The 21,596-nt window shown below is 39.9% G+C and overlaps 2 protein-coding genes across 15 annotated transcripts in view; one reads left to right on the top strand and one right to left on the bottom strand.

Annotated features, from left to right (window-relative positions):
- Window positions 1-4,242, bottom strand: part of ACTR6 (actin related protein 6) — a 37,705-nt gene extending 33,463 nt beyond the window's left edge. Inside the window, exon 1 of one of the 2 annotated variants that reach the window (XM_059081973.2) lies at window positions 3,489-4,242. The gene's annotated coding sequence lies outside the window, so the exon portion shown is untranslated. The remainder of the gene's footprint in view (window positions 1-3,488) is intronic. The other variant, XM_067009962.1, reaches the window with a different exon arrangement.
- BLTP3B (bridge-like lipid transfer protein family member 3B) overlaps window positions 3,428-21,596 on the top strand; it is a 92,349-nt gene continuing 74,180 nt past the window's right edge. For 9 of the 13 annotated variants that reach the window (XR_010835881.1, XR_010835880.1, XM_067009957.1 and 6 more), the window contains exon 1: window positions 3,428-3,727. Coding sequence is in view for 7 of the 13 variants with exons in the window: in XM_067009957.1 (XP_066866058.1) it covers window positions 3,684-3,727 (44 nt within the window). In the remaining 6 variants the exon portion in view is untranslated. Of the gene's footprint in view, window positions 3,728-12,824; window positions 12,972-21,596 lie in introns of all 13 variants that reach the window. The other 4 variants (XM_067009955.1, XM_059081898.2, XM_067009953.1 and 1 more) reach the window with 1 other exon arrangement.

The raw sequence follows: 21,596 nt of genomic DNA, 5'->3' as shown, positions 1-21,596 counted from the left end.
TATCATGTGATCATTCTGTTACCTTTGCCATGGCAAACTCCTTTAAGTCAGGCACTCTATTGGTGTCTATATTCCTTTGTATCAAAAAGTCATTGAAAGTCCAAAGTTAGTTATGTCCAATTTTAGTCATTCTATTTTCTCTAACAATATTAAATTGATAGGATCCCCCATGTAAAAAATATTTTATCAGTCTTACATCACAGAGTAACCATCATTTCTATTCACCTCTCATCTTTTAAAATAGGCTCTTTCAAAAATATAGGCTCTTTCAAAAAGCTTCCCTTTTCTCTTTCCTTCATATTTACCTGATCCTGGATCAAGATCATTTTTGTTTCTGACTTCAGCTATCATTGGATACCAATAAATCCTAAAGAAGAATTTCTACCCCCAACTGCAACCTGAATGTTTCTATCCAGGGGTCCTGAAATAACCTTAAAGGTAACAAATCCAAAACAATTTTATCTCCAAAACTGCTTGTTTCACCTATATTACTTGTCTCAGTTAGTGGTGTGCCCCAATATCTACCTAGTGCCCCAAACTAAAAACCTCAGTAAACTTCAACTCCAATCCTTGTGTTAATCTCTGGAATTTGTCCTTGACCCTTTTTTGTTTGTTTACCTTTACTGATACTGCCTTATCTCTCACCAAAAATAGTAATGCTGCCACCTTCTCAAGGCTCCTGTCTCCATTCTCTTCTCATGATCTGTCCTCTGTACTGCCAGTATGGTTATCAGAATATTTTTCTAAATCAGAAATCTGATCATCTTCCCCAAATTCAGTCACCATAGAAGTCTCCCAAGACTTGACACTGCCTATGAAATAATGTCCATACATTTGCAATCTCCTCCCCCTTCAATCCATCCTACACTGTGCTGGTAAATGTTTAACAACCGGATCTCCAAGAAAAAAGTCCTGATTTGTAGTATTTATCATTTTCTGTGGTGAAAATACTGTCACAATGGCTGATTTCAAGCTTTCCTGAACTCACCAAACACCAGAACACAGAGTTGGGAAGAGATGTGCACAACTGGTTCTCATGAGCCAGTATAAGCCAGTTTCAGCACAGACTGTTCAGTAAAAGCCCTGACTCTATTCACCTTCACACCATGCACTCTCCCCTCCCAGGTTTTAGTACAAAGAATCTCAAGCATGTAACTATTACTTTTCAAATACATGTATATTTTGACAATGTGTGATTTTAAAAGTTAAAAATATCACTCTGGGGCTTTCCTGGTGGTGCAGTGGTTGAGAGTCCGCCTGCCGATGCGGGGGACACGGGTTCCTGCCCCAGTTTGGGAAGATCCCACGTGCCGCGGAGTGGCTAGGCCCGTGAGGCATGGCCTCTGAGCCTGCGTGTCCGGAGCCTGTGCGTCCGGAGCCTGTGCTCCGCAACCGGAGAGGCCCCAACAGTGAGAGGTCCGCGTATCGCAAAAAAAAAAAAAAAAAAAAAAAAAAAAATCACTCTGATATAAATACATAATGAACATGTGCAACAGATTTAAGTCACATTAATGAGTGAACTAACTTTATACCCTATCTTGTTGGTTCTTGCCAATATGAGTTAACAAATCTTTGATGCACATTCATTATATATTTGTATGACAGTCACGTTTTTAACTTTTTGAAAATCATACTTTGAGAATTAAATAGCAATTAACAAAAATATAAATTTAAACCACAGTCGTGTCTGGCATTCTCTAAGTACTTAAACTTCATTAGCTTAATCCTCACAACAACCACATAGCTAAAAATCCACAGAGCAAAGTTTCAAATCCAAGTCTGACTTCAGGGCCAGTCCTTTTAACTTTAAACTGACATTTTCACCTTTGAAATAATATCTCCACTGTAAATCCATCTCTGGCTAAACAAGATAGAATCACTCCATCCCTTATGTTTTCATAGCACTTTGCTTCTATTTTCAATTATGCTAAGGATATTTTTTTTTTTTTTTTTTTTTTTTTTGCGATACGCGGGCCTCTCACTGTTGTGGCCTCTCCCGTTGCGGAGCACAGGCTCTGGACGCGCAGGCTCAGCGGCCATGGCTCACGGGGCCAGCCGCTCCGCGACATGTGGGATCTTCCCGGACCAGGGCACGAACCCGTGTCCCCTGCATCGGCAGGCGGATTCTCAACCACTGCGCCACCAGGGAAGCCCAATAATAGCATTATTAAGAGCTTGACATATGCTAGGCATTTTGTTCAACACTATATATGCATAATCTCATTTAATCCTCACAAAATTGTGTTAGATACTATTATATCCAATAGATGAGGTAGCTGAGGCTGAGAGTGAAATAACTTGCCCAAGTTAACACATCTACAAAATGGTCAAGCAAGGCTTTGAACAAGAGTCTAATGATAGAGCTCAAGGTCCTAGCACTAGGAATTTACCTTCCCTCTGAGGCTGTTAACTCTTTGATGGCAGGAACAGGTTTTGTTTGTTTAGGCTACCTAGTTACTTGAATAGTGCCTCATTTATAGGACATTATAAATGTTAAGTGAGTAAACAGTCAATCCACATATATCTCCTTTCCCTTGCTTGAAAAGGGTCAGGCGTTGTACCATATGTGTAAACTATCCCCTGGCCATCCCCATAGACCCCCCGCGGCATTTTCTGATACATCCCTCAGAGGTAGTGTTATTCTCCCCTCCCCCACTTTTAGATGTCATTGGGTGGTCATTTTCACCTCTGTAAAATGTTGGTTTGGGGCTGGGTGGGATGAAGGTGCAGAGCTGTAATAGTTCTCCTTGCTATTTCAACCATTTCCTTCATTTACCTAGAAATTTTTAAGTGAAACTTTACATCCTTATTTCTTTAGATACAACAACCTAGTGAGTTGGGTAAGGCTGATATTATTAATCTACTGTATAGAAGATTAAACTGAAACTAAAAGTAAGTAAATTATTTTCTCCAGCTTAACACAGCTAGAAAATACTAGAGCCAGGACTTAAATTTAGACCTTCTAATTCCCAGGTCCTGGGTTCTATTAAGACACATTATCAACTTTTACTTCTCTTAGAATTTCTAGAGGAAACATCAAATTATAGCATTTAGCCCGGGTAAAAGCAGAACATCTAAGCAAATGATAAGACACTGAGGCAAGAATATGAAGAAAGGTGAGTAGGTAAAGAAAGCAAAGCAATTAGAGCCGTTTGTGGAGCAAATTCTGACGGGGAAATGAAAAAGAGAAGATGTGTATGAAGAACTCAGTGATGGAGACGGGAACATGACTAGAGCGTGGAGACGGAGGTCTAAAACCCAAGAAGCTTCTGGTGTTGGGAGTCAAAGAACCCAACAGCGTCAGGGCAGCAGACGGCCAGCGCACTAGTCCCAGCGAGGGAGGCGGGGCAGCAAGAGCCAGTCCGGAGCCTGCGTTGCTCCGCCCCGCCACGAGCCCGCCCCTCTCCGAGCCCGCCCCACTCCGGCCCTCCCCCAGATCTCTTAGGTGATGCTGCAGCCAAGATGGCGCCGGCGGCGGCCGCGGCTACCTGAGCGGAATGCTCCCGGTCCCTGGCGGCAGCGGTGGCGGCTGTGGCCTCGGCCGGGGCCTCAGGTCTGTCCCGGGCGTGAGTGCTCACGCGCCTCTCCTCCGGCCGGGTTAACCCAGACAAAGAGGAGACGGCCACGAAGAGAGGAGGCAGTGAGGAACGGAGAGAGAGCGCGGCGCCCCCCGCTTCGGCACCATGGCTGGGCTCATCAAGAAACAGATCCTGAAGCACCTCTCCAGGTCAGTCAGAGCCTCGGGCGTGGGCGCCAGTCCGCTTCCGCCCTAGTCGGTTATCAGAGGCAACCTGAGGCTTCCGGAGCGGCGGGGACTGGCAGCCGAGCGGGAGGCGACCCTCGGACTCCCCGCTCCAGTCCGGGCAGAGGTCGCTGCCCCGGATCTCCCTTCTCCTGCGGCGCCCAAGACTGGCCTCACGAGTCAGTCCCCTGACGGGTTCGCCCCCGGACGGGTTCGTCCCTGGATGGGTTCGCCCCTGGACGGGTTCTCTCTCCCGAGTGGCTCGCGGAGGAGCGTGTTGGGCTGCCGGGGGGAGGCTGCGGACTGGGATCGTCGCCGGCACGGCGTCTGGGGGTGGTTGGAGGACCCCTCTCGGGCGGTCCTGCGCGGAGGCTGCAGATGGTCTGTCACCCAGGTGCCCGGTGTCTTGTCGCCTCCATTCGGAGCTGAGTGGTTCCGTTAACCGAGGGCGTCTAGCGCAGTGTGGACTGTTAGGGCTGAGAATTTTTTTCTCACTGAAATGTTAACCTTGTTATTGTTCCTAATTCACCTTACCTCGTCGTTCCCAGTCTGATGCATTAGAGGGTGTGCCTGTTTGCACAGTTAGGATTTGTTTTAGGTAAATAATCAGAGTTACCAGCTTTGGCGAGTTCTTTCTGGAGTCGTTTTAGCCCCACATCATTCGTACAAAGCAGGGGTTTTTTTTTGTTTTTTGCTTTATTTTAATCTAAGACCCATAAATTCAGGGAGTCAACATCTGTGGTAATAAACCCAAGACTTGTCATTCTTTCCATTTCGTAACGCGGTTTTAGTCAGAATCATGACTCAGTAAAGCTGGCAGTTTGTTACTGCCCCTGACTTCTCCATATTTGTCTCAAGACACAGGCTAAATGTAGGATCTTGTTTGCAAGTTGTTAACAGCGAATTCAAAGTGCTTAGTTATGACCCTTTTCTCTGTTATTTGTCTGTAAGTTGATTAATTTTAACTGATTTTAGGAAAACACTTGGGTGTGATGATATACTTTCGTAGTACAGACAATTCTTGATTTTCCAAATCGTTGTATACCACAGGTTATATATTAGGGAACAAAATCATTATTTCTGTGATTCAGCAAATATTTTCCTCACTTATAACATTGAATAAGATGTATTTTTTTAAAGTAACAAATTATAGCAGCATTTATGAAACTACATTTCTTAACATTATCACTAGTTGGAAAGTTTCTTTTAAAATTGTATAGTCCAGTAATGAATTATCTCATTTTGGAAGATTTTATCTTTATTATTATTTTTTATGATTTAAGTAAGATCTGACTTATCAGATGTCCTCCAGCCTTTCTCATACTCAGTTCCCACAAGAAAATTCAGACCTATAGAAAATGATTTGAATTTCTATTTTCTTACTCTCCCTAGGATGATAGTACTTAGCTAGTTCCATTCTAGATGCATGGGAGAAAAGTTTGTTCAGTCACTGAGTGCCTTAGGGCATTGGAGTTTAATTCTCTTGTAGAACTCCAGTTTGGAAGGACTCTTAAAAATTAGTTGTAAAGGTAATGGCTAACTTCACAAAACAGATACATTCAGAATTGAGCCTTGAGGATTACTTGTTTGTTTGTTTCTTTTTATTTTTTAAATATCTTTATTGGAATATAATTGCTTTACAATGGTGTGTTGGTTTCTGCTGTATAACAAAGTGAATCAGCTATACGTATACATATATCCCCATATCCCCTCCCTCTTGCATCTCCTTCCCACCCTCCCTATCCCACCCCTTTAGGTGGTCACAAAGCACGGAGCTGGTCTCCCTGTGCTATTCGGCTGCTTCCCACTAGCTATCTGTTTTACATTTGGTAGTGTATATATGTCAATGCTACTCCCGAGGATTACTTTTTAATCTGTATGATTTTCAATAGCTGTGTTGTAAATAACAATGATTTTTTTGAGATGAGTTTTTGAAGCACTTGGGTTTTCAGTTATTTCACATTTCAGAACTTCCTTAAGTCAGATGAACTGAAGAGCATCAAATCCATATTCTTGGTTAAAATATTAATCTTACTGCTGTTGCTGTCATCTCCTAAGAAAAATACAGTTATTTATAAACATAAAGGATGACAGTAGAAGAAACAAGGTGGATGTTGTGATAAATTATAGTTACTCAAGTAGGAATGAACTTTTGAAATTACCTGGGTCAAGCTTAATTTTACAGGTTATTCAGTAATGAAGATGTCACTATACTGATCTAATCATCTGGAACACAGTTTGATAGGAAATACTTCGAACATATTACCTTCCAGTACCTTTCTTATGGCCAGTGAATGGAACTCATGGCACCTTCTTAACGGAAGGCTTACCTGACCATACTCTTCTCCGTAGCGCTCATTCTCATCTGTCATAATATATACTTATTTATTTGCAGTTCGTTTGTCTTCTCCACTGTATGTAAATTCCATGAGGACAGGGATTTTTGTTGCTGTTGTTTGTTTTTTGGAGTCTAGAATAATGTAGGCACTCAACGACTATTTTTTGAATGAACGCATGAATGACAACAATGAACTGACTATCCCTCACATTGCTGTTTTTTTTTAACTAAGGCAAGACTATAAGCCACCAATATTATTGCAGATATTGGGCATGACCAATTTTCCTGTGGTTTTAGGGAATAGTGGGCAATTGAATCATTGGATAAATGTGGTGTCGGTGTCCTGGAAAGGAAGGACTAGGAAAATGACCCTTTATATAAGGGGTCTTCCAGTAAGGAAGACTATCTAGGAAGCAACAGGAGAAAGAGAGTGCTTACTCTGAGCTTTGAGATTGAAGTATGGTGAAATTGTAAGGTTAAAACCAGGTTTATTTAGATATAGGGGCTTAAGAAACTGGTGTATTGGAAAAGTATGAAAGGAGAATTATTCTTAAGAGATTAACAGATGCTTTAAGCAAATGCTGAACTATTTGAGAAGTGTAAATCTATATACTTGTTCCCTGCCTAACTGTTTAGTTTGTATTCCAAGCATCTCTTTCATTGTTAATGAAAACAGTACTGAAGAGGGAGAGTTTGTGTGTGTGTGTGTGTGTGTGTGTGTGTGTGTGTGTGTGTGTGTGTGTTGGATATGGGGCTTGGAGTAGTTGCATTTTAAGAGAAGTGAAACAGGAAAAGCCTTTGAAGGAGAATTTACCCTGATCTTTCATACCATCACCAGCATAAAATATGTTTTGGAGGCTTCTCTAGGAGAGTATTTTTTTCAGAAGGAAATGGAAACTTCTAAAGGAAAGTTAGAACAAGTGTAAGAAAAGAAATAAGAGCAGGAGCTACCTTTCAGCTCAAGGCCTCATTACCTGTTACTGTGGTATGTGTACATGCGTGCTCCAGCAAAGGCAGAGGCGGGGAATAGAAGCTCGAAGATGGGGTACATTTAAGCCAGGACCTGAAAAGGGGTGGGGAAGATTTAGATACAAATGCTCCCCACTACTCCTTTGGCTCAAGGCATATTATGCTGGGCACAAGGTTTATTGGGGGGTTGGCAGGACAGACATACACCACACCTGGGTACAGTCTTCGTATAATTTTAAGTAGTAGTTATCAAATATGGGTGTTTTTACCCCTTTGGCACAACTTGGCAGGGGTGGGGGTGGGGCAGTGACTAGTGGGTAGAGGCCAGAGACTCTGCTAAACATCTTACAGTACACAGCCCGGTCCCCCACAGAAAGAATTATTTGGCCTATGTGTCAATAGTTCTGAGGTTGAGAAACTGGTTTAAAGTATACACATGTATGTCAGATTATTAAACTAGGGTACTATGCCAGTTAAGATTATATTGTCTGCAGACAACAAAAAGCTGTTCTGTTTAACTTAGGCTGAAAAAGGAAATGTAACAGCAAGCTCTTGGGGTGAGTCACAGAATCTGGAACTAGACAACTCATAGGGCCTAATTGGAAGCGTTCTTGAACCTCAGCACTATTGACATTTGGACAAGACAATTCTTTGTTGTAAAGGGCTGCTCTGTGCATTGTAGGATGTTTAGCAGCATCTCTAGTCTCTACCCACTAGATGCCAATAGCACTCCCACAGTCTTGACAATGAAAAAATGTCTCCAGACATTGCCAAATGTCCCCTGGAAGGCAAAATTGCTCCTGGTTGAGAACCACTGCTTTAGGGTGCTGTCCCATCTCTCATAACTCCCAATCTGATCTCCTGTCAAGTTTCAGATTCCTGGGAGAGAGAATCTGTTTGGGCCAGTTCTGTTTATCCATGGATCAATTAGCAATGGCAAAGGGTTATAGAGCAAAAATATGGTCATGGGGAGAACTAATTTGAGTCACGCTTTGCTGTTGCATTTGGTGTCTTTAATAGGCACTGAACTTAATTAGATTTCAGAGGGCCTCATTTGCTATGTTAAGGAAATTGAAATTGAACTTCATCCCAGGAGGTGACTGCTAATAAAGAGTTCCTGACCAAAGAGGGACATGATCACTAAAGGTGCATGGTTATCAGTTTGGTTTGGAGTCCAGGGTTCAGTTGTCTGGGGGTGGAAACATAGTCTCTGGAGGGGCTCTGGTTAACTTAAGTAGAAAAGTAATGTAGAAGGGTATCAGTATACCACAGAGGGTGTGGGAAGGTTAGAGAACCAGACTTGGGAAGGGCTTGGATACAGGTCAGCTCCAGGGATCTAGGTAAGAGAAACTACTTGACAGTGTCAACAAGACATGCTCCCTAAACAAAGGGGAAGGAACAAGTAGAAAGGCAGCGTAGCCTGAGAAGATTGTTAAATATTTGGAATATTTGTTAAGGAGATTAGGAAGGGTTGAGGGCTTGCATGATCTTGTGACTGAATGGCAAAGTGAAGCGAGGTTTGAGTGCCTCACACTGTATTGATGGGATGGCTTAGGCTGTATAAGGATAGAAGGGGGGTGGGGCAGCTGATGATAGCCTGGGGAGAAAAGGAAAAAACCCTCAAAAGATTGGAAATTTTATCTACTGGAAGAGCAGTTGAGAAGAACAAATGAGAAAACTGGAAGGATTAGATGTTTTGTCTGAAAGTGTCATATATGTTAAAGTTTAAGATTTTAGAGTAAGCGTAGTTTAGGGCAAGGTATCAGAAAAGGCCATGGAAGTGCATCGCTGAAGAGAAGTTAAGGTGCATGTAATTGGAGATGAATACCACTGGGTCTATAATTGGTCTTGTAAAGGACATTCTTAAAAAGAAATACAACATAGATTATTTAGACTGTTGGAAATTACTTTCTCAGGACTTCCCTGGTGGCGCAGTGGTTAAGAATCTGCCTGCCAATGCAGGAGACACAGGTCCGATCCCGGTCCGGGGAGATGCCACATGCCGCGGAGCAACTAAGCCCGTGTGCCACAACTACTGAGACGGTGCCCTAGAGCTGGTGAGCCACAGCTACTGAGCCCATGTGCTGCAAGTACTGAAGCCCATGCGCCTAGAGCCCGTGCTCCTCAACAAGAGAAGCTACCGCAGTGAGAAGCCTGCGCACCACAACGAAGCGTAGCCCCCGCTTGCCACAACTAGAGAAAGCCTGTGTGCAGCAACGAAGACCCACTGCAGCCAAAAATAAATAAATAATTTTTTAAAAAATAAAAAGCTTTAAAAAATTATTTTCTCAAATTATAATTTCATATAATCGTTGACAGGCTAATTATTTACATTTTTCACTTTTAAAGTTCAATAAATAATTTCTGAGAGTTTATATGTACCAGGTTATTGAGAACTGGGCATTAGAGATACATGGTCTCAGCTCTTGGAAAATTTCAGTGATTCCTATTCTGGCATAAGAAGCATGAATAGGATCACTAAATGTAACCTATTTCTAGAACTGTACTGCCATATCAAATTTGTGAGATTTGGTTTACTTGGATGAGGCAACTGGGAGAAGAGTGAGTTAAATATTACCTTTTAGGATTATAAATAAATTTACTTTTATAAGTTTGGGGATTTTTTGAAGTAATGTTTGGTTAGTTAAATTGTATTGTTTTAAAAATAATCTCCAATAATGCTGATTTACTCCAATAATGCTATATATACTAGTTGTTTATTTAGCAAATATTTACTGAGTGCTACTTTGTACCAGGTGCTGGTCCATAGTGCTGGGCAAAAATTCCTGCCCTCAATGGAGTTTACATTTTAATCAGAGAAGGCTGAGAGTAATTAAATGAATAAATGAAGTACATTATATCAATTTGTGATAAGTGCTGTTGAAAAAAATAACACAGAAAGGGGATAGGAAGTGCAAGGAGGCGGGGACAAAGTTTGCAATTTTAAATCTAGTGATGGAGAAGGCTTAATTGAGAAGATGTTATTTGAGAAGAGACCTGAAAGTGGGGTTGGGAACAAATACAAAGATCCAGAAGTGGAAGCTTACTTGTCATTTTTTGGCAAATATATCGAGGCCGCCAATATAGGTGAAGTGAGGTGAGGAGTGAGGTGAGTAGAGGAAGATGAGATCAAAGAGAAAACAAGGGCCAGATCTTGTGGAACCTTGTAGTGACTTTGGCTTTTACCCTAAGTGAGATTGGAAGCCACTGGAAGGCTTTGAGCCATTGATCACTGCAGCCAAGTGGGAAATAAATAATAGGAGGGCAAGGGCAGAAGAAGGAGCCCAATGAAAAGTGATAACTATCCAGAAAAGAAAAATATTGGCTTGGAGCTAGGTGGATGCAGTAGAGTTGTTGGGATACATAGGTTCTAGATGTGTTTTGAAGGCAGAGGCACAGGATTTGCTGATAAGATGTGCATTGAGAAAGAGAACAGTTATGGATGACTTTGACATAAGCAACTGACAAGATGGAGTTGCTGTTAATTAAGCTGGAGAAGATATGCAGGAGGAGCAGGCTTATGGAAAAAGATCAGGAGTTTAGCTCTGGATACATTAATTTGGATGCCTATTAAATATCTTAATGGAGATCCCTTTTATTTGTAAGCTAATTTAGACTGCACCTCTTATAGTCGGGCAACAACAATATCAGTGTTTTTTGTGTGTGGTTATCCATTGGCTTATGCAATAGATAATTACAGAAAAGTGAATTGTGAGTTGAATTTTAGGGGGTGGATTTTTCTTTTTTTCTATTACATACACTATGTAGAAGCATCTGAAATTGAGCAAGGTGCCCATTTCTTTCACATTAATTTACAACTATAACCAGATATTGATTCTTGGACAAGTTACTTTTAGGAGATTGATTTGAAAACTTCAGGTGAAATGGAGATTGGATGCTTGGTCCATTGGATGTTGTAATATTATAATCCTAGAATCAGAAGGTATTTGTTCCTGTCTCCTAGAAGGAGGTTATTAAAACATTGAGGTTTTTGACTTTCCCAAGGTTTAACAGGTAGTGTTGAGTGGTTGTCACTGATCCAGCACCCTTATAATTTGATTATTCTATACTACCTGTTCAGGCTGTGGTTCCCACCTAACAGTTTGCTTTTCTTTTAGTTTTTGGCATTTCCCTTATTACTCTTTTATGGTGTTTTATCATCCTCCTGCAATATCCCTTAGGAGATTCTTTCATTACTTGGGAATACTTTGACTTTGCAGTCCTTTAAAGCTTGGGCAACTTTGACTCAGCAATTCTTTAAAGTTGGGGAAGGACAATTTCTCCATTTATTTCTTTGTACTTGCATAATTTGTTTGCAATATCACTTTTTTGCAATATTGCACTTTGCCTTAATACTGCAGTTTCCAGTCTAAACATTTCCTTAATAAGTTGATCTCTTATCAGTTTATATGTTTTAAAGTCTGCATATTATGTTACTTAGGATGAATAATTTAATATTTATTAAATATTGGTATTTACAAGTTGGTATTAGCTCACATTGAACGTAAGTTACAAGTGAAAGGCTTTATGACTATTTGCACAAGTGAAATTTGAGCAGTTATCATATCAAGACCAAGTTATTAAAACGAAATTAAGAGCTGAGCAAATTTGACTCAGGATATGTTAACTTATTGTTTGTTTGGGTTTTTTTTCAGGCATTAGACTTACTATTGATCTGTCTCATAATTCACTGACTTATTTTGAGACTTCTCCCAGCCAAAGAGAATGTTGTGTATAAATTTTGAATCTATATTAGTCTATCCTTTAAGACTTCATTTTAGCTATATGTATAATGCAGTCTTTTTCTACCCAAAAATACCATTAAGAGAGGAATCTCTGGCTCATTTTTGCCACTGCTATCATAGCATCGTGTTGTTTTCCTCTACTGTTGTCTGTTTATTAAAACAAAAGCTTCATGTTTATTAGTTCCACAGACTGTCATCTCTTTAAGGGTAGAATAACCCTGATAGGCTTTGAATTCTGAGTGCAGTAACTATGCTTGTGTTATTCACCATTGTATCTTTAGCATCTGCCACAGTACTGTGGTACATAGTAGTTGTTCAGAAACATTTTTAGCTGACTGGAGAAATAGATTTATACTACTTTGGCCTTCATAGAACACATAGGGTATAAATACATGTATTCATAAACTGAATACATTTTTGGCAGGATTAAAAAGTTGATTCATATCCAAAAAATTTAAATTAAAACTTTTTTCTAATACCTTAGTTCTCCAATTTACTTTTGAGTATATAGATGTAGTTTATTGCTAGATCTCTTGGTTTTGTGGGTTATTTTTCATAGGTAACTTTACTCTATAGTGTTCTCTATGAAATGAAATAAGGATTATAGTTTTAACTGGGCCTTTCAGCAGTTAAAATTTTGACAATTTGTATTTGTAGGTTGCTTGTCTTTTAGAGTGCTTGTGCTAATTGGTTTCATTTAATGTTGAATTGTACAGTTCAGTCTTTGTATAACTTTTGTACAACATAGCTATCTCATTTTTGTTAAATATTATTTTTAATATAAAAATTTGAAAATACTGATTTAATAGAGTAGTAGTGCTACCAGTGGTAGAGAGAATGAAGAAAATCATAAATGATTAATTTATCTTAGAATTTAAGCAGCATTTGCCTTTAGTTAATCCAGTGTGAAATACAACTGTATTTTCTTTAAAGTGCATCAGAGCTAAATATTTTTATCATATCATTCCTTTCCTCTTCCTTCCCTTAAACTTGCTCCCTTCTGTGTCCCCTGTGTACCCATTCCCTGCAGCGATCCCTGCTGGCTGTGGTGGAGATTGGTGTGCTGTGAATTTCATAATCACCCAAATGAGTACCAGAAGAGTCTAAGAAACCCTGACAACTGACTGCTTGCTTTCACCACGAGTAGGGACCTTTTGTCTGAATTTCCTGCCCTCAGGTAATTCTTCTATTCCCCATTTTTTTTTCTTTCTGTAGATGCAAGCACTTACTATGCCCCACATAAAGATACTTTGAGAATATTTTCTAATTTTTCTTTTTGTCAGGCACCGACTTCATGTTTGTTTGTTTGTTTGTTTTTACCATGTAGCTACAGGCTCATGCAATTCTCTTGGAATGTCTTCTAGTATATAAGGTTTGGCAATGCACTTAAAGCTGTGACCAGTTCTTTCTGATGTTGCATGAGTGAGTTTTATAACTTATAGTCAGCTATTTGAAAATAGTAATTAGCATTATCTACTCTTTAATGGGTTAGGCATCATAGTCTAATTTAATTAATGAGATATGAAGGCTCTTTTGATAAAGAGGATGTTTTGATCAATTCACTGAAGGACTTAAAAGAGTTTATTTTGTGTACTTAATGTTAATTATAATATTTTAAAAATTAATTAATTAATTTACTTTTGGCTGTGTTGGGTCTTCGTTGCTGCATGCGGGCTTTCTCTAGTTGCAGCGAGTGGGGGCTACTCTTTGTTGCGGTGCTCTGGCTTCTCTTTGCGGTGGCTTTTCTTTTTGCCAAGCACAGCTCTAGGTGTATAGGCTTCAGTAGTTGTGGCACGCGGGCTCAGTAGTTGTGGTTCGCGGGCTCTAGAGGGCAGGCTCAGTAGTTGTGACGCACGGGCTTAGTTGTTCCCTGGCATGTGGGATCTTACCAGACCAGGGCTCAAACCCATTTCCCCTGCATTGGCAGACGGATTCCTAACCACTGCGCCACCAGGGAAGCCTTAGGTGTTCTCTCTCTTTTTTTTAATTACATTTTTTATTGAGAAAAAATTCACGTAACATAAAATTCACCATTTAACCATTTTAAGGTGTTTCTTTAGTAAATTCATGATGTGATGCAACCTTTATTCCTAATTCTAAACCAGCACTGACTTCAGGTTATTGCTCCTGAACGGGTGTGGTGCTCCTGACACCTAGTGGGCAGGGGCCAGAAATGCTGCTAAAGTCCCAGAAGAGAGAATTTTCTGTCTCCAAAGTGTTGAGGCTGAGAGACCCCACTCTACACCATTAGAGCACCACATCACATCCAAGGAAATAAACAGCCATTCAGGCGTGTAATCCCTACTGGTCTCAAGAATGTCTTTACACCATTTTTATTTCAGTTCAGGAGGCAAGATTCACATGTTTGGTTGTTAGGTCTTTTTAGTCTCTTTTAATATAGAGGAGTATTCTCTGCCCCACACTCAAACTTACTGTCAGATTACTTTTTGTAAGAGTTCAGGCCAGTTTTAGCACTGCATTCTCTTTCCATATTTTATTATTACCTTTTTTTATTGCAGTGTAGTTGATTTACAATGTTGTGCCAATCTCAGCTGTACAGCAGAATGACTCAGTTTTACACATATATACATTCTTATTTTTAATTTTTAAATTTTATTTTATTTATTTCTTGTACATCAGGTTCTTATTATTTATCTATTTTACACACATCTGTGCATACATGTCAATCCCAATCTCCCAATTCATCTCATCACCCCACCCCCACCACTTCCCCTCTTGGTGTCCATACGTTTGTTCTCTACATTTGTGTCTCAATTTCTGCCCTGCAAACCGGTTCATCTGTACCATTTTTCTAGATTCCACATATATGCGTTAATATACGATATTTGTTTTTCCCTTTCTGACTTACTTCACATTGTATGACAGTCTCTGAATCCATCCACATCTCTACAAATGACCCAATTTTGTTCCTTTTTATGGCTGAGTAATATTCCATTGTATATATGAACCACATCTTCTTTATCCATTTGCCTGTCAGTGGGCATTTAGGTTGCTTCCATGACCTGGATATTGTAAATAGAGCTGCAGTGAACATTGTGGTACATGACTCTTTTGAATTATGGTTTTCTCAGAGTATATGCCGAGTAGTGGGATTGCTGGGTCATATGGTACCTCTATTTTTAGTTAAGGAACCACCATACTGTTCTCCATAGTGGCTGTATCAGTTTACATTCCCACCAACAGTGCAAGAGGGTTCCCTTTTCTCCACACCCTCTCCAGCATTTATTGTTTGTAGATTTCTGATGATGCCCATTCTAACTGGTGTGAGGTGATACCTCATTGTAGTTTTGATTTGCATTTCTCTAATGATTAGTGATGTTGAGCATCCTGTCATTTGTTTGTTGGCCATCTGTATGTCTTCTTTGGAGAAATGTCTATTTAGGTCTTCTGCCCATTTTTGGATAGGGTTGTTTGTTTTTTTAATATTGAGCTGCATGAGCTTTTTATATATTTTGGAGATTAATCCTTTGTCAGTTGCCTTGTTTGCAAATACTTTCTCCCATTCTGAGGGTTGTCTTTTTGTCTTGTTTGTAGTGTCCTATGCTTTGCAAAAGCTTTGAAGTTTCATTCGAGGCCATTTGTTTATTTTTATTTTTATTTCCATTACTCTAGGAGGTGGATCAAAAAAGATCTTTCTGTGTTTTATGTCAAAGAGTGTTCGTCCTCTGTTTTCCTGTAAGAGTTTTATAGTGTCCGGTCTTACATTTAGGTCTCTAATCCATTTTGAGTTTATCTTTGTGTATGGTGTTAGGGAGTGTTCTAATTTCATTCTTTTACATACAGCTGTCCAGTTTTCCCAGCACCAGTTATTGAAGAGACTGTCTTTTCTCCATTGTATATCCTTGCCTCCTTTGTCATAGATTAGTTGACCATAGGTGCATGGGTTTATCTCTTTCTATCCTGTTCCACTGATCTATATTTCTGTTTTTGTGCCAGTACCATACTGTCTTGATTACTGTAGCTTTGTAGTACAGTCTGAAGTCTGGGAGCCTGATTCCTCCAGCTCCATTTTTCTTTCTCAAGATTGCTTTGGCTTTCGGGGTCTTTTCTGTTTCCATACAAATTGTGACATTTTTGTTCTAGTTCTGTGAAAAATGTCATTGGTAGTTTCTTAGGGCTTGCATTGAATCTGTACATTGCTTTGGGTAATATAGTCACTTTCACAATGTTGATTCTTCCAATCCAAGAACATGGTATATGTCTCCCTCTGTTGGTATCATCTTTAATTTCTTTCATCAGTGTCTTATAGTTTTCTGCATACAGGTCTTTTGTCTCCCTAGGAAGGTTTATTCCTAGGTATTTTATTCTTTTTGTTGCAATGGTAAATGGGAGTGTTTCTTTAATTTCTCTTTCAGGTTTTTCATCATTAATGTATAGGAATGCAAGAGGTTTCTGTGCATTAATTTTGTGTCCTGGAACTTTACCAAATTCATTGATTAGCTCTAGTAGTTTCCTGGTGGCATTTTTAGGATTCTCTATGTATAGTATCATGACATCTGCAAACAGTGACAGTTTTACTTCTTCTTTTCCAATTTGTATTCCTTTTATTTCTTTTTTTTTTTTTTTTTTCTGTAGTACGTGGGCCTCTCACTGTTGTGGCCTCTCCCGTTGCGGAGCACAGGCTCCGGACGCGCAAGCTCAGCGGCCATGGCTCACAGGCCCAGCCGCTCCGCGGCATGTGGGATCTTCCCGGACCGGGGCACGAACCCATGTCCCCTGCATCGGCAGGCGGATTCTCAACCACTGTGCCACCAGGGAAGCCCCTTTTATTTCTTTTTCTTCTCTGATTGCCGTGGCTAGGAGTTCTAAAACTATGTTGAATAATAGTGGTGAGAGTGGACATCCTTGTCTTATTCCTGATCTTAGAGGAAATACTTTCAATTTTTCACCATTGAGAATGATGTTTGCTGCGGGTTTGTTGTATACAGCCTTTATTATGTTGAGGTAGGTTCCCTCTATGCCCACTCTCTGGAGAGTTTTTATCATAAATGTGTTTTGAAGTTTGTCAAAAGCTTTTTCTGCATATATTGAGATGATCATATGATTTTTCTTCTTCAATTTGTTAATATGGTGTATCACATTGATTGATTTGTGTATATTGAAGAATCCTTGCATCCCTGGGATAAATCCCAGTTGATCATGGTGTATGATCCTTTTAATGTGTTGTTGGATTCTGTTTGCTAGTATTTTGTTGAGGATTCTTGCATCTATATTCATCAGTGATATTGGTCTTTAATTTTATCTTTTGGTAGTATCTTTGTCTGGTTTTGGTTTCAGGGTGATGGTGGCCTCATAGAATGAGTTTCAGAGTTCCATCCTCTGTAGTTTTTTTGGAAGAGTTTGAGAAGGATGGGTGTTAGCTCTTCTCTAAATGTTTGTTAGAATTCACCTGTGAAGCCATCTCTCCTGGACGTTTGTTTGTTGGAAGATTTTTAGTCACAGTTTCAATTTCATTACTTGTGATTGGTTTGTTCATATTTTCTATTTCTTCCTGGTTCAGTCTTGGAAGGTTATACCTTTTTAAGAATTTGTCCATTTCTTCCAGGTTGTCCATTTTATTGGCATAGAGTTGCTTGTAGTAGTGTCTTAGGATGCTTTGTATTTCTGCAGTGTCTGTTGTAACTTCTTCTTTTTCATTTCTGATGTTATTGATTTGAGACCTCTCCCTTTTTCTTGATGAGTCTTGGCCAAAGAATTACCAATTTTGTTTATCTTCTCAAACAACCAGCTTTTAGTTTTATTGATCTTTGCTATTGTTTTCTGTGTTTCTATTTCATTTATTACTGCTCTGATCTTTATGATTTCTTACCTTTTACTAACTTTGGGTTTTGTTTGTTCTTCTTTCTCTAGTTCCTTTAGGTATAAGGTTAGATTGTTTATTTGAGATTTTTCTTGTTTCTTGAGGTAGTCTTGTATAGCTATAAATTTCCCTCTTAGAACAGCTTTCGCTGCATCACATAGGTTTTGGATTGTCATGTTTTCATTGTAATTTATCTCTAGGTATTTTTTGATTTCTTCTTTGATTTCTTCAGTGATCTCTTGGTTTTTTAGTAACATATTGTTTAGCCTCCATGTGTTTGTGTTGTTTACGTTTTTTTTTTTTTTCCTGTAACTCACTTCTAATCTCGTAGAGTTGTGGTCAGAAAAGATGCTTGATATGATTTCAATTTTCTTAAATTTACCTACACTTGATTTGTGACCCAAGATGTGATCTTTCCTGGGGAATGTTCTGTGTGCACTTGAGATGAAAGTGTAATCTGCTGTTTTGGGATGGAATGTCTTATAAATATCTATCAGTTAAATCTGTCTGGTCTGTAGTGTCATTTAAAGCTTGTGTTTCCTCATTTATTTTCTGTCTGGATGATCTGTCCATTGGTGTAAGTGAGGTGTTAAAGTCCCCCACTATTATTGTGTTACTGTTGATTTCCTCTTTTATAGCTGTTAGCAGTTGCCTTATGTATTGAGGTGCACGTATGTTGGGTGCATATATTTTTATAATTGTTATATCTTCTTCTTGGATCGATCCCTTGATCATTATGTAGTGTCCTTCCTTGTCTCTTGTAACATTCTTTTTTTTTTTTTTTAACATCTTTATTGGAGTATAACTGTTTTACATTAGTGTGTTAGTTTTTCCTTTACAACAAAGTGAATCAGTTATACATATACATATGTTCCCATATCTCTTCCCTCTTGAGTCACCCTCTCTCGCACTCTCCCTATCCCACCCTTCTAGGTGGTCACAAAGCACAGAGGTGATCTCCCTGTGCTATGCGGCAGCTTCCCACTAGCTATCTAATTTACATTTGGTAGTGTATATATGTCCCTGCCACTCTCTCACTTCTTTATTTTAGAGTCTATTTTATCTGATCTGAGTATTGCTACTCCAGCTTTCTTTTGATTTCCATTTGCATGGAACATCTTTTTCCATTCCCTCACTTTCAGTCTGTATGTGTCCCTAGGTCTGAAGTGGGCCTCTTGTAGACAGCATATACATGGGTCTTGTTTTTGTATTCATTCATCAAGCCTGTGTCTTTCGGTTGGAGCATTTAATCCTTTCACATTTAAGGTAATTATCGATATTTATGTTCCTATTACCATTTTCTTAATTGTTATGGGTTTGTTTTTCTAGGTCCTTTTCTTTTATGTTTCTCACTTAGAGAAGTTCCTTTAGCATTTGCTGTAGAGCTGGTTTGGTGGTGCTGAATTCTCTTAGCTTTTGCTTGTCTGTAAGGCTTTTGATTTCTCTATTGAATCTGAATGAGATCCTTGCTGGGTAGAGTAACCTTGGTTGTAGGTTCTTCCCTTTCATCACTTTAAATATATCGTGCCACTCCCTTCTGGCTTGTAGAGTTTCTCCTGAGAAATCAGCTGTTAACCTTATGGGAGTTCCTTTGTGTGTTATTTGTCATATTTCCCTTGTTGCTTTCAATAATTTTTGTTTGCCTTTAATTTTTGTCAATTTGATTACTGTGTGTCTTGGCGTGTTTTCCCTGGGTTTATCCTGCCTGGGACTCTGCACTTCCTGGACTTAGGTGGCTGTTTCCTTTCCCATGTTAGGGAAGTTTTTGACTATAATCTCTTCAGTTATTTTCTAGGTCCTTTCTCTCTTCTCCTTCTGGGACCCCTTTAATGCAAATATTGTTGCGTTTAATGTTGTCCCAGAGGTCTCTTAGGCTGTCTTCATTTCTTTTCATTCTTTTTTCTTTATTCTGTTCCACAGCAGTGAATTCCACCATTCTGTCTTCCAGGTCACTTATCCGTTCTTCTGACTCAGTTCTTCTGCTATTGATTCCTTCTGGTGTAGTTTTCATTTCAGTTATTGTATTGTTCATCTCTGTTTGTTTGTTCTTTAATTCTTCTAGGTCTTTGTTAAACATTTCTTGTATTTTCTCGATCTTTGCCTCCATTCTTTTTCCGAGGTCCTGGATCATCTTCACTCTCATTATTCTGAAATGTTTTTCTGGAAGGTTGCCTATCTCCACTTCATTTAGTTGTTTTTCTGGGGTTTTATCTTGTTCCTTCATCTGGTACAAAGTCCTCTCCCTTTTCATTTTGTCTATCTTTCTGTTAATGTGGTTTTACTTCCACAGGCTGCAGAATTGTAGTTCTTGCTTCTGCTGTCAGCCCTCTGGTGGATGAGGCTATCTAAGTGGCTTTGCAGGCTTCCTGATGGGAGGGACTGGTGGTGGGCAGAGCTCAGTAAAACTTTAATTCGCTTGTCTGCTAAGGGGTGGGGCTGGGTTCCCTCCCTGTTGGTTGTTTTGCCTGAGGTGACCCAGCACTGGAGCCTATCTGGGCTCTTTGGTGGGGCTAATGGCAGACTCTGGGAGGGCTCATGCCAAGGAGTACTTCCCAGAATTTCTGCTCCCAGTGTCCTTTTCTCCACCCTTCTGCAGGAGACCCTCCAATACTAGCAGGTAGGTCTGGTTCAGTCTCCTATGGGGTCCCTGCTCTTTCCCCCGGGTCCTGATGTGCATAGGACTTTGTATGTGCCCTCCAAGAATGGAGTCTCTGTTACCCCCAGTCCTGTCGAAGTCCTGCAATCAAATCCTGCTAGCCTTCAAAGTCTGATCTCTAGGAATTCCTTCCCCTGTTGCTGGACCCCCAGGTTGGGAAGCCTGACATGGGGCTCAGAACCTTCAGTCCAGTGGGTGGACTTCTGTGGCATAAGTGTTCTCCAGTTTGTGAGTCACCCACCCAGCAATTATGCGATTTGATTTTATTGTGATTGTGCCCCTCCTACCATCTCAGTGTGGCTTCCCCTTTGTTTTTCGATGTGGGGTATCTTTTTAGGTGAGTTCCAGTGTCTTCCTGTCGATGTTTGTTCAGCAGTCAGTTGTGATTCAGGTGCTCTCACAAGAGGGAGTGCTATGCATTCTCTCTTATTGCTGAGTGTATTCCATTGTGTATGTTCCACAACTTCTTTATCCATTTATCTGTTGATGGTCTTGTGTTTTTTCTAGTTTGAGGTTGTTACAAATAAAGCTGCTATGAACATTCATGTATAAGTCTTTGTGAGGATATTTGCTTTTCATTTCTCTTCAATAAATATGTAGGAGTAGAATGGTTGGGTTATATGTAGGTGCATACATAACTTTTTTTCTTTTTTTTTTCGGCTGCACCACTCAGCTTGCAGGATCTTAGTTCCCTGACCCAGGATTGAGCCTGTGCCCTGGGAGTGAAAGTTCCAAGTCCACTGGACTGCCAGAGAATTCCTGACATATATAAATTAAAAAAAATTTTTTGGCCACACCTCGTGGCTTGTGGGATCTTAGCTCCCAGACCAGGGATTGAACCCCAGCCCTCAGCAGTGAGAGCATGGAGTCCCAACCACTGGACTGCCAGGGAATTCTCTGCAACATATATAACTTTTTAAAGAAGCTGCTTTACAACTTTCCAAAGTGGTTCCGAAGTGTATGTTTCGTATTCTTACCAGCAAGTATATGAGAGTTCCACTTGCTCCATATCTTCACCAACACTCATTATAGTCAGTCTTTTTAATTTTACCCGTTTTAGTGTATAAGTAGTGGTATATGACTGTGGTTTTTAATTTGCAGTTTCCTATACACTGGTGATGTTGTTCATCTTTCAATGTGCTTATCCACCACCCATATGCCTTCTTTGGTTTGAGGGTCTGTTTAAATCTTTTGCCTGTTTTAGTCATGGGATGTCTTATTTTTGAGTTTTAAGAGTTCTTTTTTTTTTTTTTGGTTTTTGTGGTACACGGACCCCTCACTGTTGTGGCCTCTCCCGTTGCGGAGCACAGGCTCCGGACGCGCAT

The sequence above is a fragment of the Kogia breviceps genome, chromosome 12, assembly GCF_026419965.1.
Source record: "Kogia breviceps isolate mKogBre1 chromosome 12, mKogBre1 haplotype 1, whole genome shotgun sequence".
Classification (NCBI taxonomy): Eukaryota; Metazoa; Chordata; class Mammalia; order Artiodactyla; family Physeteridae; genus Kogia; species Kogia breviceps.
This window is presented reverse-complemented; position numbering and strand designations above follow the sequence as displayed.